Source organism: Poecile atricapillus, chromosome 4 (assembly GCF_030490865.1).
Source record: "Poecile atricapillus isolate bPoeAtr1 chromosome 4, bPoeAtr1.hap1, whole genome shotgun sequence".
Taxonomy (NCBI): domain Eukaryota; kingdom Metazoa; phylum Chordata; class Aves; order Passeriformes; family Paridae; genus Poecile; species Poecile atricapillus.
The window spans coordinates 2,793,736-2,808,284 of NC_081252.1; the positions used below are offsets into that span (position 1 = coordinate 2,793,736).

The 14,549-nt window shown below is 48.3% G+C and overlaps 1 protein-coding gene across 13 annotated transcripts in view; it reads right to left on the minus strand.

Moving 5' to 3' along the window:
* SLC4A4 (solute carrier family 4 member 4) overlaps positions 1–14,549 on the minus strand; it is a 143,891-nt gene that overhangs the window by 50,745 nt on the left and 78,597 nt on the right. For 12 of the 13 annotated variants that reach the window (XM_058839097.1, XM_058839099.1, XM_058839096.1 and 9 more), the window contains one exon: positions 1,193–1,328. The exons of the other annotated variant lie outside the window; for it this stretch is intronic. In XM_058839097.1, the coding sequence (XP_058695080.1) occupies positions 1,193–1,328 (136 nt within the window). The remainder of the gene's footprint in view (positions 1–1,192; positions 1,329–14,549) is intronic. 13 annotated transcript variants of the gene reach the window in all.

Genomic DNA, 14,549 nt, shown 5'->3' on the forward strand with positions numbered 1-14,549 from the left:
ACACATAAAATCCCATGAGAGATCCTCACTCCATCACTACTACCCTGGGCAGACAACCCTAAGGGTGAAGAAATCTTTCCCAATATCCGACCTAAACCTCCCCTGGCTCAACTTGAGGCTGTTTCCTCTCGTCCTGTGGTTTGCTGCTTGGGAGAAGACCCCTGGAGAGAACCCCACACACAGCTCAATGCACCTAAGATGTGTAAGAACACCTAAATCAGGAAGTGCTGAATTCCTGGTAAGAGGAAAGAAGGGCAATAAAGGGAGAAAAGGATGAGCAACAAGTCAGAAGCTAGAGAGCAAAAGGTGAGAAGTCATTAAGTAAGTTCCCCAAGCAACTGAGAAGCAAAAATAAAGCAAGGTAAGAGGTAAAGGGGTAGGTGGTGGAGCAGCTCATTAAATCACAGGTATAGAAGATTAAGGTGACCAAACAGGGGCTAACTTTGAACACAGACAGTGCCCTTAAGAAGGGGAGGTGGGGAAAGAGCTGCCATAAAGAAAAACCCCCAGGCTCAGTGAGGGCAATTAGGAATAGGTCAGTGGTGTTCAGATATAAACTACATGTAACTTGTAGCAGCCAGACCCCAAAAACACCTCAGCTTTCTTGTCATGGCTTTTTGACCAAAGAAACAGCGGCATCACAGAGCCAAGGAACTCAAAGCAAGCAATCCCATCCAGCATTTAACATGCACCTTGAATAATTTCTTCACAAGAAAATACCTTTATGGGTTTTTTTCGATTTAAAATTAATTCCATCAGTAACTCACTAGGACAGGGACAGCTGAAATTTCCCAGCCTGTGGTGTGAGGTGGGACCATGCTCAAAAGCTACTTTGGGGCAATAGTACTGAAGAGGTTTTGACTCAGCCAGCAACTTCTGGCAATTCCAGCCGAGATGTGTCCCCCTTTGCAAAGCACTGCTGAGGCCCATGCTTTTCTCTCCACAGGCAAGCTACAGCAATCAATCTGGCACTCTATCATTCCCCTAGTTTTTCATTTGGAATACTTAAACAAACCCTAAAATTCTCTCATTTACCAAAGAATGGTTATTTGAATTATACCGGCTCCTTTTTGCGGCTTCCCCGTGCGATCCTGCAGCACGGGTAGTGCCCAATGGAAGGCTAAAACGGGAATTTCCCATGGGAGCGCTGCTGGCTGCCCTTCCCTTTCAGGGTAAAGGAAAACCAACCCACCTTGCAGTCTCCTTCCACTCCATCTCCTGTCCATCGACAGCCAGAAGCTCGTCCAGCTCGGTGAAGAGCTGCGGGGGCGCGGGGCTGTCATCTTCCTCTCCGAGGATGAAGCGGATGCGCTCGGCGGCGGGGGAGACTGCAGAGGTGAAAATACTGCGGTTAACGGCCTGCGAGATGACCAGGGACGTGCGGCTCCTCTCCTTGCCCTGCTCCCCAAGGCCATTCAGCTGTTTCTCCAGGCTGCCTTTGCCATCTGACATCCTCGTCGCTGCGGACGCAGGGGCGTGAGCGAGGGTGCCTCTATCTCCCTCTCTCCCCTTCCTTGCCTCTCACTGAACTTCTTACAAGTTCAAGCTGGGAGTAAAGTTCAGGAAAACTCGTCTCTTCCTACAGACCTTAACTATGTTACAGCAATTTGCAGTCCTTGTAAAAAAAAAAAAGCACCGTGGAGCTCAGAACCAAAGCGCTCTGTGGCGCTGCCCGAGGACCTGCCGCTCTCTGAGCAGCCCGGATCCTTCACCCCCTTTTTTATATGACCTAAAACCAGTTCCAGCCAAACCAATTGGGGGCTTGCTGGCACAGCATCCCACTGCTGGCTTTCCCCTCCCTCCCTGCCAGCCAGGTTTGGGCTGCCATTGGCCTGCAAGGCAGGCTGGAACTTCCCCAGCCCACCACTGGAAAACACAGGAATACTTAACAGAAGGGTTGTCTCGTCTATACATGAAGAATGCAACCCAATGCATTTAGTCAGGCACCAGTGCACTGAAAAAAAACAACCTGGTCCTGGTTGGAAAAGACTGCCTGTTTAGGCAAAAGAACTACATTCAACACACAGCACAAGCAAAGTCTGCATTAAAACCTGGAGAAAAAGGACAGAAACCCTTTCATGGTTAAGGATTCAAAATTCAAACCCGAGAACATCGCCGTCCCCATCCCATTGCCCGAGGGCATCTCCTGAAGGTGACTGGAGCCCACACCACCAGAGTCACCTTGCTGGAGGGCTCCTTGGGGTCTACAGCCTTTTTCCCAGCATATCACCTTAACATGAAGGTGTGACCATGAGAAATTTGAAGACAGGCATCCTTTCTGCTGGATGTTTATCAGCATTAGAGATACACGGCAGACTATGAACTTTGAACAGCTCTGCTAAAAACTCCTTTCTTTTCAAAAGATCAGCTGGCTGTCTCTTGCAAAATAATTAATTACACCAGGTGTCCAACCACATTGATTTTTCCAGGGTAAACATACTTTCAAGTTGCAATAGGAAAAAAGAAACCAGTAAAATACATGCCATTCACTCCTTTTTCTTTTCCTGAAATAAACTTCATAGCTTTCTTCCTAAATCACTCAGAGGGATGATGCTGCCGTAATATAGATTTCTTTTTGACTGAAAGTATATCTGTAATCATAACTGTCCTTGGAATCTCCTGGGAGCCAAGGACCTTGCCCCGCTGCTACAGCAGCCTCCCCATCACGAGGCATTCAACTTCCTGCAGGCTTCAGGAGAGCTGGAGAGGGACTTGTGACAAGGGCCTGGCGTGACAGGACAAGGGGGAATGGCTCCACACTGGCAGAAGGCAGGGTTAGATGGGATATTGGGAAGGAATTGTTCCCTGTGAGGGAGTGAGGCCCTGGCACAGAGAAGCTGTGGCTGCCCCTGCATGCCTAGAAATGTCCAAGGCCAGGCTGGATGAGGCTTGGGGCAAGCTGGGACAGTGGAAGGTGTCCCTGCCATGGCAGGGGGCTGGAACGAGATGCCAGACTGTCCATCCATACCATGCATGTTCCACTGTCCTCTCCCTTTACCTGCATTAATGGATCTCAATATACTTTGCTATTCAAACAGAATTTGAGCATCCCAGCTAGAAAACAAATAAAATACATGTCCATCTTACTGCTTCAAAAAGCAAGGTGGACCACAGAAGTGGCTGCTGCTTGGAAGAGGCTGTAAGAGAAAGGACTGCAGAGCTTCTTGAGCTGTTGAAGGCATCCACTGGAGCCAACGGGAGAAGTCTCTCTTGAGTCACTCTGAAGTGGTTTTACTACATGCAAGTATTACCCCGATATTCCCACAATATTCTGCACACCCAACCTGGGTGCCCATCACCCCTTGTTTCTCTCCTGCCTCCTCTCCCTGTTGCTGATTTCCCATTACCCGCACTTAGGGCGGATGATAAGGTTCACGATCCCATTAGGGCGCACGCTGGGTCACAGGTCCGCGATGCTCGCTTGACCACACGTCCTTTATTGCGATTTTGTGGGTTAATGGGCCGTTTAGGGGTTGTTTATGTGCTCTCTTTAGCAAGGAGAACATATTTTCATCTTAATCTCCAGGCGAACAGCGTGTGCTCGGCGCGGGCAGCTGGCTGGAGAGTCATTAACCCGGGGGGTGACCCCTCAGCCCCCTGCCTGCCCCACCTTTGAGCACCCCCTGGCCAGCCCGCCCCAGCCCTGGCCATCACCTTCTCTGCCACCTCGGCCGTGCCGCCCGGGAGCTGCTCAAACCAGCGCCGCTGATGCCAGGGGCGGCTCAGGCTGGTCAATATTGCTGTCCTTGCTGTCCTGTCCAAGAGAACAACCTGATGGTCAGCAGACATTTGCAGCAGAGAAAAGGCTAATCCACAAATTTACATGGCTGGGGTTATACTGTTCCCCCGAAGGGGAGAGGAATTAAGATATTAATTGCAGAGGGTTGAATGTTCCAACACAATACCATCCATGGGGGATTGTCTCTCACTTCCCTCTCTTCCCTTTCCTGTTCCATTCAGCCACACACAGTCCATGAGGCAGCTTATAAAATCATAACTCGCACAAGAGCAAACACATCAGCAGTTTCTCCAAGTTCAGCTCAGGCCAGTTCTGAGCACAATGTATACCCTCGGGTTCCCAAAGGCAAAAATCAATCTCCATCAAGAGAGAGGAATCTCAGGGAGTTCAGAAATAGGGAGAGACACGTTCTAGCACAACAACCTCAAATCAGGCACGGCTGAGCTTCCCAGCGCTGCTCCGGCAATGGCTTTGGTGGCAGCCCTCCCTCGCTGCCCAGTGCAACAGCAGAGCTGCACATGGAAATGCCAGGGGGCTTTGTGGCATTGGCCCCTATCCTGAAGTCACCTCCTGCTTCTGTGCCGAGGGCCTGGCTGCTGCTGGGGGGCAGGTACCTTCAGCCTGGCTCTCCAGGTCTGCAATGCTGCCTCGGGATGGAGGACAGGGGGTATCTGTGCTGATGCACAAGTTAAACAGCCTGTTCTCCACTCAGCCAACATGCTTTTCCTCCTTTTTCAGCTGGCTGCTGTCAAGGACACCTCTGAAGACCCTGGGGACCTGCACTTCAGTCAACTGCTTCCTCCATCAGAGGCCAAAGGGACCATAAGACACAAAGTTCTCTGTTACTTCCAAGCACGTCGGCAGCTACAGAAACCCCCGAGAGACCTGGTGCAAATCCCTCCCCAGAGCCTGTGGAAGCAGCATCAAGCAAAGCTGTTTGTCACACGTGCTTTGCAGGCAGGCTTATTGAAACAGGACATGATGGTACTCCGGTTCCTTTCCGGAGCTGCTTTCCCTCCAACAAAGCTCGGTCAGACCCGTCTGCAGCCAGAGCGCTGCATGCTTGTGCAGACACTTGTAACAGATCTAAACCTGCTTCTTTTGCACTTCAGCTGACTTCCCTTCCAAAATTCTCCAGTACCAAAACCAATTTTAATTGTGTATCAATGTCAACACAAGACAGCAGCTAAAGGCAAGCAGGGGGGCTTTGATGGCCCACAGTCCCACCAGCTTCCTTCAAGGACAAACCCGAACGGAATCCCACCTAAAACCAGGAGTAGCTGAAAACAGTTCCCTGGGACACCTCTGTGGGTTCCCATACAGCATCCAACACACCAGGCCACAGGCTAAGACAAAGGATGCTCTCCTGCTTTGCCAGCAGTACTGCCCAGCGCTTCTGGAGCACACCGACCCTCCACGCTACTCCTGCACATTTACAGCTAAGAACTGTTATTTCCCTTATGGAAAGGAGGACCATCTCCTCAGCTAACACCAGCTTCTGCAGAACAGCCCAGGTGAGAACTGACATCCTGATTCCCCAAGAGCTCCAGCAAGCACAAGCATCCCTGAGCACCACCAAAGAAGCCAAGTACTCGTGGATTTACACGTGGGTGTCGCTGCTTTTGGAGAGATTGCATGGGGAACGCTGCTCTGAGGCCGCACAGCAGCCTTTCCCAGGGTCCCACAGAACCAGCCCTGCGAGCGATCCGCTCCCCAGCTAAGCACTCTAAGCAAGCGTGAGAATTTCTCTTGTGCTTGTTTTGTGTCTTTGCTTATGAACGATTACTTTTTGACCCCGTGCCGGGGCGGGCTGGCTGTGAGGCAGATTAGACTTTCCACAAGCAGAACTTGGCAGCCGGGAGGGAACGCTCCCCACACCACCTGGATCCCACCCCAGGCCACTTCTTGCACAACTCTGGGGTGCAGAGAATGCCATTCAAGGCACTTGATCTATCTTGGAGCGAATCTACCCCATCCCTTGATAGTGCCCCTTCCCAGACATAAAGAACAGCACTGACTGCCTCTGGAATAATCCATTTTTTGCTGGACTATTGGACTGCAGGATTGTTTTGCTGTAAGCTCCTCTGCAGCATGTGGCATATATTAAGTGTTTGATCTGCAAAAAATCTTCAGTATTGGACAAATTCTTACTAATGCTGCGTTCTCTCGAGTGCCAGGAGAACGGTAGCATTTACGTAACGCCTCGCTGGGCATTCCCAGCTCCCTTGGTCTTTGGTGCTGTGCCTACAGATACTTCATTAAAACATTCCTTGGAGATGCAGGGAGAGAAATAGGACCCTTCTTCCAAAAATATTTCACATTAACATGGATGCAATGCAGACAATCGGTCTGGGAAGCTTCGAAACACACCCAGTACTATCTCATGAAAATTTGGTGGCCCTTATCCTAAAAGGCAATTCCTACAAAAGAAGACGCCCTGCCAATTCTGTCCACGTGGCTGTGATGGAAAGACCACCACATGCAACACCCCAAGTCCCACAGTGAACTTTTCCCAGCATTGCTCCACTCGAGGGAGACTCTGCCTTCCAAGACTTGATTTTCCCAGCTGCAGCCAAAACCAGTAATATCTACATAACCTGCCAGAAGCAGAGGCAGCTGAAGAATCCCAGGGAAATGGGAATGGATAACCTCCCACAGACACACCATTAGCCAGCTGGGCCAAACAAAGTATTTTATGTATTAACAACATGAGGCTCTGCCTGCTCACATCAATGCCAGGCTCCCCTGATTCCAAGGGTGTGGAACTGGGCATACACTGACCACGCAATTCCCCGTGGGTATGCCACAGCTAGATGCTAATCAACAGTGACTGGCTCCCAAACCGATAGGAAAACAAGAAATTTGTCTTTCTACATCACATTTTTTCAAATTTCCTGCATTCTCCAAGTGCCATTCTCAATTGCATTAAAGGTAACAGTGCCTATGACACTTACTTTTATGAACCAACTAGTCCACAGTGGCAAACCATACTGGTTATAAACCCTGATATAAACCACACCACTAGCAACTCGTTGCAAAATATGGATAACAAAGGTATTTTTGGCGTACTCCTGGAGGTCAGCCATCTTACTTCCAGTTGTATCAAACTGCTACGGCAGCACATTTTTAAGGAGCTATTCCCCAGCAGCTGCCAAGAAGACTTTAATGAAGAAAGAGCAGCACCTAGAGAAAGCCTGGTTTCCTCCGGAGCTCTGGAACATTTCCTGCTGTCACACAGACACAGGATGCTGTCTGGCATCACACCTCCATTGGATCTGAGCAACAGTCAAGTCCCCAGTGAAACAGCAGTGCAGTGGCTGCCACACAGAACCGAGTTCAAAAATCACTCCCTAATTCTCATCATTATCCTTCTTTGGCTTTTCTCAGTTTTTCTTTTAGAAGCAGTGTGGCTTTCACAGTCTCCTTCCTGGAGAGGCTGGTGCTGTCCACCTCTGTGGGATCCTGCTAGGTCCTGTTCTGGTACCTTAAACACTGTAAGCACACCATGATTACACACACCTCCTCCCATACCTCCATCAGTATCACTGCACCTCAGGACCACAAGGCAACTGCTCATCCTAAGTACAGGGGAAAACTCCTGCTCCTCTGGTGAACAGAAGAAAAAACCTTTTTCCTTTCCAACACTGAAATGTTGTTCCCCAAAGACAGTTTAAAAGCTGGTTTGAGGTGCTGCAGTCCCTGTAAGCAGTGTTGTTTCCTTGTACCAGTCACAAGCCCTCCTGCCAAACTATAACCCGGTCCAGCACCGCTCCTTTAGGCAACAGGGAGGGTACAGGGACACTTTTAAGGACACAGCTATAACAACTCTGGGCTCTTCTCTCCAGTTTAAGCTTCCACACAACGACAAGAGGAAACTTCCCTCTCTGTGCTTCCCAACAAGCCCTCTGGCTGCAATAGCCAATTTTCTGCCTATTAAGCTCTTCTCACAAGCAGGGTTTCATCACTGTCTATTTGTCCCGTTCAATCAATCTCCGCAGCAGCCCTGACTGTTTCAGCACTTCTGCAAGTCTCCTTCAGCAGGGGCTTGGCAGGACAGAACCCACCCCCAGAGGGAGGAAACAACCCACATGTGGGTGAGGATTTTCCCTATTTATTCCCACAGTTTCCAACCATGCCGAGCCCTTCGGCCCATGGCTCCGGCTGCAGTGGAGCCCACCTCCGTTGCCAGGCAGTTTTTCAAGGAGTACTGAATGTTTCTGGCATCCACACTTTTTGCTTTCAGCTCCTTTCATTCTGTCCCCTCTGTTTTCCATGTTGCCAAACACCTCATGCATTCTGGGCACAGGGGGAAACGTGCATTATTATTCCCTGCCATCCTTGCAGAGACCAACTAGTGCACGAGAGCTAAATGCACGTGTTGGGGGGTTCTGCAGGTTCTTATTTCTTCCTGATCACCTGTCCTGCTTCAAACCCCACTAGGAGAGGGAAGCCATGGTGTAAATATGTATTTTATAGAACCCCAGGCTGGTTTACGTTGGAAGGACAAAGATTGCTCCAACCCCCTCCAACCTGGCCTTGGACACTTCCAGGGATGGGGAGCCACAGCTTCTCCAGGTACCCTGTGCCACAGCTTCTGCACCCTCACAGGGGAGAATTTCTTCCTGATGTCATCTAGGCCTGCCCTCTGTCAGTGGGGAGCCATTCCCCCTCGTCCTACACTCCACACACTGTGATCACAGAATCACAGGACTGCAGGACACCAGCTTGGAGAGACCTCAAGGGTCACCTGGTCCAACCAGCTCAGAAGGTGGAGCTCAGGAGGCCATTTCACCTGGACTCACGGCAGGAGGAAGGTGCCAACCTCCTTTGAGATGCTTTGGAAAAGGCTTGTCTATTTTTCCACCACCTTCTGAAGAGCTTTGTTCAGTGACAAACTGCCCTTTTGGCTCAGAACAGCTCACAGCCCTTATCTAAAAAGCTGCAAAGCCAGCCTGAGAATCCAGACAATGCTGCCATTGACTAGGAGGGCACCAGGACTTGGCCTGACAGGGTGGTTACAAAACCAGTTGGTTTCACATCTGGCTGCTGGTTTTCCTCACATTTCCCTGCTGCTGCAAAGCAAGCTCCGTGGGATGGATCCACTCCTACAGACCTGCTCCTCTGGGTGCCTGCACTTCTTCTGTCTGCTAAATCCTGATAAACACCACTTCCCTCACTTGGCACCCCTGGAGATATCACGACCATCCCGATGGACTGTCCCCACCAGTTAGCAGCGTGGCAAAGCAAAGTCTTGCGTGGATAAATCACTCCTCTGAAGGCATTTTCTTTTTCTCTCTGGGTCGAGTCAAGGGAACTCAGAAAAGGGCTCTTGCAATGGCATTTGGGAGCAGAAAGACCCCATTGAGACAAAGACACAATAACCGGTTTCGCCCCTGCCTTTAAAAATTAACCACCATTAACTCCGGGCTCGGCATGGCTCCAGGCTGCCAGCAGCACGCTTCTTCCAAGCAGCTTCCCAGAAACTCCCAATTCAACTTGTTCTCAAAAGCCTGGTGACATTTGGGCAGCTCCTGCTCTTCATCGGTTTCCCCTTGCAACAGCAAGTGAAGTTCAAGCTTCTGCCTCCTTTTAACTCTGAGCTTCACAGGCTCACCCCCACCTCCTACACAAGCACCAAGACTCCAGGGAATAGGACTGTGGTGGAAAAAAACTGTGGATTTGCTAGGGTCTCATCCATCCTGAAAGGCAGTTTTACAGCTTTAAGCAAACTTCTGTAATTCAATCAAGGAAACGTAAGTATGAAATATTTCCACTTTCAGGAAAGGAACGTGACCAGGATCTATACTAGTAAAACTGTGCAAGAAAAATAAAAGACCATTTTCCAATGGATTTATCCAGGAAAATTAAGCATGGATTGGCTTTCAGTAAGTGAATGCGCTGTAATTAAGATCAATATACTCCAGAAAAGGCTACTGCCAAAACTGAGGAAGAAGGAAAGCGAGTTCAAACAAACCCAACTTGTTTTTTCACTGAAAAATGAGAAATCTGGTATCTAGAGACACATTTGGTGACTCCTTATGGAATGCAACAGGAGCCACGCAGAGAGATACTTTTACCAAAACAACAAAGAGGCTCTAAAGCAGCAGCGAAGCACAAACACACAGAATAAGGAGGCCAAGCCACACTTCACTGCACCATTTAGGAACAGCTGGGTTTGACACAAGCCCAGGTCAAAGGAAAACTACCAGAAATGAAAGACTCCACTAAAAACTGGAGGATAAGTACGTGAGGCATACAAGGAAAATGAATTATTTAAGACCATTAGCAGCAGGAGCTTGAGAAGCAGTGGGTGACCTGGACCACCTTGGAGTGAGACAGCCAATTAAGGGGATTAAAAATTGTGCAGAAAAGCAGAGCAGCCTCTTTGTGTGAAACTCCAGCACACAGGTGGGTGCACAGGCACTTAGCCTTTTCCAGAGGTTAACATGGGAGGAGACAGGTGTCTGCAGAACAAAGAGAAGATGGAAGTGAACCCAAGAGCAGTGAGTGGCCAGGCCCTTTGTGCTCACACCTCACCAGACCCTGTCCAGACCCAAGGTTTTAGTCAGGTCTGGAATGTTTCACTGAAGAAAACAGCGATCAACCCGTAGAATTACCTGGCACAGCTATCCAACAGGATACCATCTATCATATTTCTACCATTTCTTTCTAGACTCTAGGTTGTGCCCTTTGAGATTTTCCTTGCAGTTTCCAAAGGTGCACAAGGTTACTATGCCTTTATTTTTCTTACACAACTAAAACCACATGGAATCTAAGCTGCCCCAGCCTGCTGGGACTTACCCAGACCCGGATGGCTGCAGTTAAAAACAAAACCATTAGCAGAGTTCTCCAAAGTGCTCCTTAAGCAGATTTTTTTTCCTTTCTTTTAAGCTCCTAAATGCAACTTTAGCAATTATTGGTTTATGTAATTGCCTAACATTTAATGTTTACAGCAACATTTTACAACTAATTTACATGTAGTTCACTAAATGCTTTAGGGTTAATTGGTCTTTTGTTGTGCATTAAGCAGCTTGTTAATGATTAGTCAGTTGGGAAGAAAACATAAGGAGGAGGTCGGTTTGGGGATGGCTTGGGGGGGATTTTTGCAGAAGCACTGACCTTCCCAGGCTCACCCCAAAGTGTCTTTTAAAGGGTCACAATGTCCCCTTGGCCCTACAGGTGAGGAGGAGGAGGGTACAAGAGGATCTATCCACTGCATGTGAGGGGAGGATGAAACCACAGCAAAGAAGAGAAGATGCAATTCCTTGCACTTGGCAAGAATCATGTTGTACTGCCCGTGCTTAAAGGGAGCCCCAGGAGACCCAAGCATTCCCTGTGCTGAGCATCCAGAGGCATCAGTGTGAGTCCATGAGTAGGAAAAGTAAGAGTGTGCCTCCTTGGGGGCCTGTGTCACTGCACTGCCAACTAAGCACCATGAGAGAGCTCCAGACATGATATCATAACTTAGAAAGCAAAATTAATAACTTAATTACCAGGCCTGCCCTGCTTTGAGCAGAGCTTTGGACCCGCTGATGGCACCTTCCAACCTCATTTATTCTATTCCATTAGTGAGCTTCCCAGATAGATCATCTCCACTCCAGCCACCCCATCTGCTGCCCAAACGTGACCGCCTTGCCACAGCTTCAAAGCAACTTTTAGTAATGAAGACAGACTGGAAACCCCATGCTGGGTTTAATGATCTGCTTGGCATCCTGGCCTGGAGAATGAAAACACAAAGGAGAGTAACAAAAAGCCAACTCTGTATCAGAAGATATTTACAAACTCTTGGAGAAATGGCAAGGGCTGCACCAGCACAACCAAGACCCAACAGGAAAACAGCAACACAAAGCTGAACTGCCTCCTTTGCATTTAGGGAATCGACTGTGACCAGCCCAACAGGGAGTCAAACTCTACTTTTTAAATCCTTCCCCAAGCACAAAAAACTGGCAGTGGCATCAAAAGCACTGAGCACCCAGCTGGTCTTACACATTGTCCAGGACTCCAGGAAAAAAAAAATTGGGAAAAAATAAGAGAGGAACAAATCAACCAGGCACTATTGGTAATCTTTTAAACAAGTTAGGATGGAAAGAGCAAAGCAGGAATGAGCAGTGTTTTCCAAACTATTCAATCGGAACAGCATTGCCTCCAATGTAAATCTCTTTACAAGCACTGATCTCCTTAGAGTCATTAAATGCCATCTTTATTTCTTTTTAATTGGTCCCATTGCATTTCAAACTGCTTTTTAAAAGTATAGCCAGAGCATGGAAACATTATGTGTTAAAACACAGAACTGTTAAAATACAAGAAATGAATCTGAAAAGTTTGTGGGTTTACTGGTACTCAAATTTCATTACCCAGAAATAAGGAATATACTCATTTTAAAACAAAAAATACTTGACTATTAAGAAAGTCTCAGTGTCTGGCAAGTTTCTGAAGATGATTTATTATTACAACTCAGCAAGGGTTGCTGCTGCTTTCCTTCTGACCCTGCACATGCTTCAGGTGGGTTTAAGAACAGCAACAGCCAAATGTCACCTTTTCCCACTTTTATTTAAATCTTCCTGCTCCCAGCACTCCAGCCTCCTGTTTTCCCTTCCCTGTTGGGATCAGGACTCTGGCCTTGGACTAGTCTATTTTGCTGATTCAGCTTAGTGCACGGCCACAAAACCAGCTAGATGGACCTGAAACCAGTTAGATGGACCTGAAACCAGTTAGATGGACCTGAAACCAGTTAGATGGACCTGAAACCAGTTAGATGGACCTGAAACCAGTTAGACGGACCTGAAACCAGTTAGATGGACCTGAAACCAGTTAGATGGACCTGAAACCAGTTAGATGGACCCGAAACCAGTTAGATGGACCTGAAACCAGCTAGATGGACCTGAAACCAGCTAGATGGACCTGAAACCAGTTAGATTGACCCGAAACCAGTTAGATGGACCTGAAACCAGTTAGATTGACCTGAAACCAGTTAGACGGACCTGAAACCAGTTAGACGGACCTGAAACCAGTTAGATGGACCTGAAACCAGTTAAATGGCCATGAAACCAGTTAAATGGCCATGAAACCAGTTAAATGGCCATGTATTTTTTACAAAGAGGGTGGAAAAACGTTGGCACAGAGAGGTGGGGGATGTCCCATCCCTGGAAACATTCAGGGCCGGGTTGGATGGAGCTCTGAGCAATGAGGTCTAGGAGAAGACATCCCTGTCCATGGCAGGGGGTTGGAACAAGATGACTTTGAAGGTTCCTTCCAACCCAAACCACTCTGTGACCTTTTTCACAATTCCATGAAAGGAATTAGATGGCTACAAAACCAGTTAGGTGGCCACAACAGGGAGAGGGAGGAGGAACAAAGGAGCTGGGGTGCGATGGGAGCCTCACACAGGAGATCCACCTCTGACAGAAAGCTCAAGTTAGGGATAACCCCTCTGTGGAGCTGTGGAGAGTTCCCAGCCCAGCAGCTGGGCCAGCCTCAGTTAATGCTGAGGATATTCAAAGAGCCCTGTCACGGTGCCAAGCACGCAGCTCCTATGACAAGGGTCGCTTTGTCTTGCATCCCCTCCGCCTCCCAGCACATGGGAAACTTCAGAAATTCCCTCGCTGAGGAGAACAACTAAACTGAGTAACTTGGAATTACAGGCTTTCAAGGTTAGTTTGCTGCTGGAGCCAAGACATATTTCCAGAGCTTCTCAGGACTGAAAACAACCTCCTACTTTTAATGACTTGCCTTTTATCTTTAATAAGGGATTAGGAGCTATTTTTCCAGCTAATACCTTAAAATCCAGATAATCATAAAAGCAATCAGTAATACCCAATATATGTTAATTACTCATTTTCTTCTCGTCTCTGGCTGCCCTGCTGTCACTCAGGGCCATTAATTTGTCTATAACAAGGCTGCAAATCAAAACCAACAAAAGGCTTCAGGTCCTCTGGGGAGTCACAGGTTCAGGCTTGGGGGATTAACCACAGATTATATCTGCAACAACAGCAAGGAAAACAACATTATGGCCAGAGAGGTGCTGAACTATCCCACCAGCCATCTTACCTATGCCTGGACCTGCTCACTCCCACAGGAGCCAAGCAAAGCAAAAGACTGATTTAAAATAAGGTAACGAGGCACTGAACAAACTTGACAGCACTAAGGGGAGCTAAAGCTGCACTCACCAAATTATTCCCAGTGAAAGGTGACTCCAAAATAATTTGATGTTTTCCACACTAAGCTACACTGGCCTTTCCACAGGGAATTTACAGGAGTAGCAGGTGTAGAAGCTTTACATTCAAGATCTATGCTGGAATAATGATGCTGATCAGACAGGTAACACCTACGACTGCTCACAGAAGAGGAACTCACAGTTCCTTGGATGCCATGAATTTGAAGGATGTCTTGGATTTATCAGAACAGTATTTAGGTCATAACGAAAAAGTGAAGCAGGAGCGAGGATGGATGTACCTACTTGGAATTACATCCAGCATTTATGTTCTGCCCGCCCTGCGCAGCCATTTCTTCCATTCCCGAGTCCTGAAAGGAGTTTGGTCACTCCTGCCTCAAATCCCAACTCTCTCCATCACGCTCCTGCATGTTTTCCCATTAGTGCATCTCTCGGTTTCAAGACCATCATATGTCCAGTCCCATCTCCCTTGCAAACACGCACATCCCGCACAGGTGACTTCCTGACACCCCAAAACCCCTTCCCCGTAATCTCCGGAGTCACAGTCACGTAACACCAGGAATCATCTGCTTCTCAGCTCTATTAATAGAGCCTCTGCCTGCTCCTGGCTCACGTAACACCGTACGTGTCTCCTCTGCC